The 1,211-nt window shown below is 40.8% G+C and overlaps 1 protein-coding gene across 1 annotated transcript; it reads right to left on the reverse strand.

Moving 5' to 3' along the window:
• Positions 1-226: 226 nt before the first annotated feature.
• On the reverse strand, positions 227-978 carry LOC129753317 (uncharacterized). The gene is made up of 3 exons (XM_055749117.1): positions 667-978; positions 500-595; positions 227-442 (listed from the first exon to the last, which is right to left on the reverse strand). The coding sequence occupies exons 1-3, from the start codon at positions 949-951 to the stop codon at positions 227-229; spliced, it is 597 nt and encodes a 198-aa protein (XP_055605092.1). The 5' UTR covers positions 952-978.
• Between the last annotated feature and the right edge of the window lie 233 nt (positions 979-1,211).

Consider the following 1,211-nt stretch of genomic DNA (forward strand, 5'->3'; position numbering starts at 1 on the left):
GAACTTATCAATTGTTATGGTTTGGGCATCAAATCATAGAAAACTTAAGAAGGTCTCAAAATCTCCTAAATTTCATGGAAGACCCGCAACTTTTTGCGGCAACCAAAATAGCGTACCTGTCGCCCAGTTTGAACTAAGCTTGAGAACCACCCATACGGCTACAAATGCGTAGAAGGGATTTCATGTCGTTTCGTGACGTAAAATGAGTAGACCGTAAATCTAAATTTTACCTTCGGCCATTTCGGATTGAACAAATTTTGTCTACAAGATACGAAACATATTTATGGTAATAAGCGACTCCTAAGAGGTAACAAAACGCTGCCGAATTTCTTATCCAAATAAACCCTTGTTCCGATTTTGACACTTTGATGATTTGCTCCAGAATGTTTCTGGTTGATTTTAAAAAGCGAAGATAGAAGAAACCTACATTCAACATATTGACCTGCAAAAAAAGGAAGAAATCAGTAATCATCCAACTCTTTAAGTTCAATGATGTTACAAAAACGTCACGGTCCCTCAGGAATCGGAGAAAATACTGCACCGGTATCCATACCAACCTAAGCTGCAGATCGCAGAACACGACATTGAGAAAAATCTGCAACATAAACGGTATACCGGATTTAAAATCGTAATCATTTTACAATTCCTTGGGGAAATCGAACTCACAGCGATGGCAACGGAAAGCGAGAATTTCATCGGATCAGAGTCCACGCGACGACGAAGCAGATTTGCGCGAAGCCAATGTCCCGTCAGGAGGCTGCTTGCCGTAACAAACATCAATGAGGCCACATCCGGTAGCATTGCTTCGGATGAGGTTCCGTCAACTGATATTATCGAAGCCGATTTTGGTGTTTCGCCGTAGCTCGTGACTACATCTACCACGCTGATGGAACAGGCGTGCAGGACAATCGGAACCAGTATCAGGGACCATTTTTCGAGACGTCTTCCCATAATTTCGGTGTTTCCGGTTTGTGGCAGTTATTGTTTACTACCGGCGTCAATGCTATCTTGGATTGATAAATTTTAAGTTAAAGTTGATTCGGAGTGCAAATTTTCAATTTCAATCCGTTTGTGTTAGCTTTCAGAAGAAGGTTTCATAGAATAGTTTTCAAACTAGTAGAACATATCAATGACCTCCTTCCGAAATGCCAGAGGTAATCAATTTAAGTGAAATCAATCAAATCTCTGTGTGTTTATCGTCTCTCTGGATG

The sequence above is a fragment of the Uranotaenia lowii genome, chromosome 3 (assembly GCF_029784155.1).
Source record: "Uranotaenia lowii strain MFRU-FL chromosome 3, ASM2978415v1, whole genome shotgun sequence".
NCBI classification, from domain to species: domain Eukaryota; kingdom Metazoa; phylum Arthropoda; class Insecta; order Diptera; family Culicidae; genus Uranotaenia; species Uranotaenia lowii.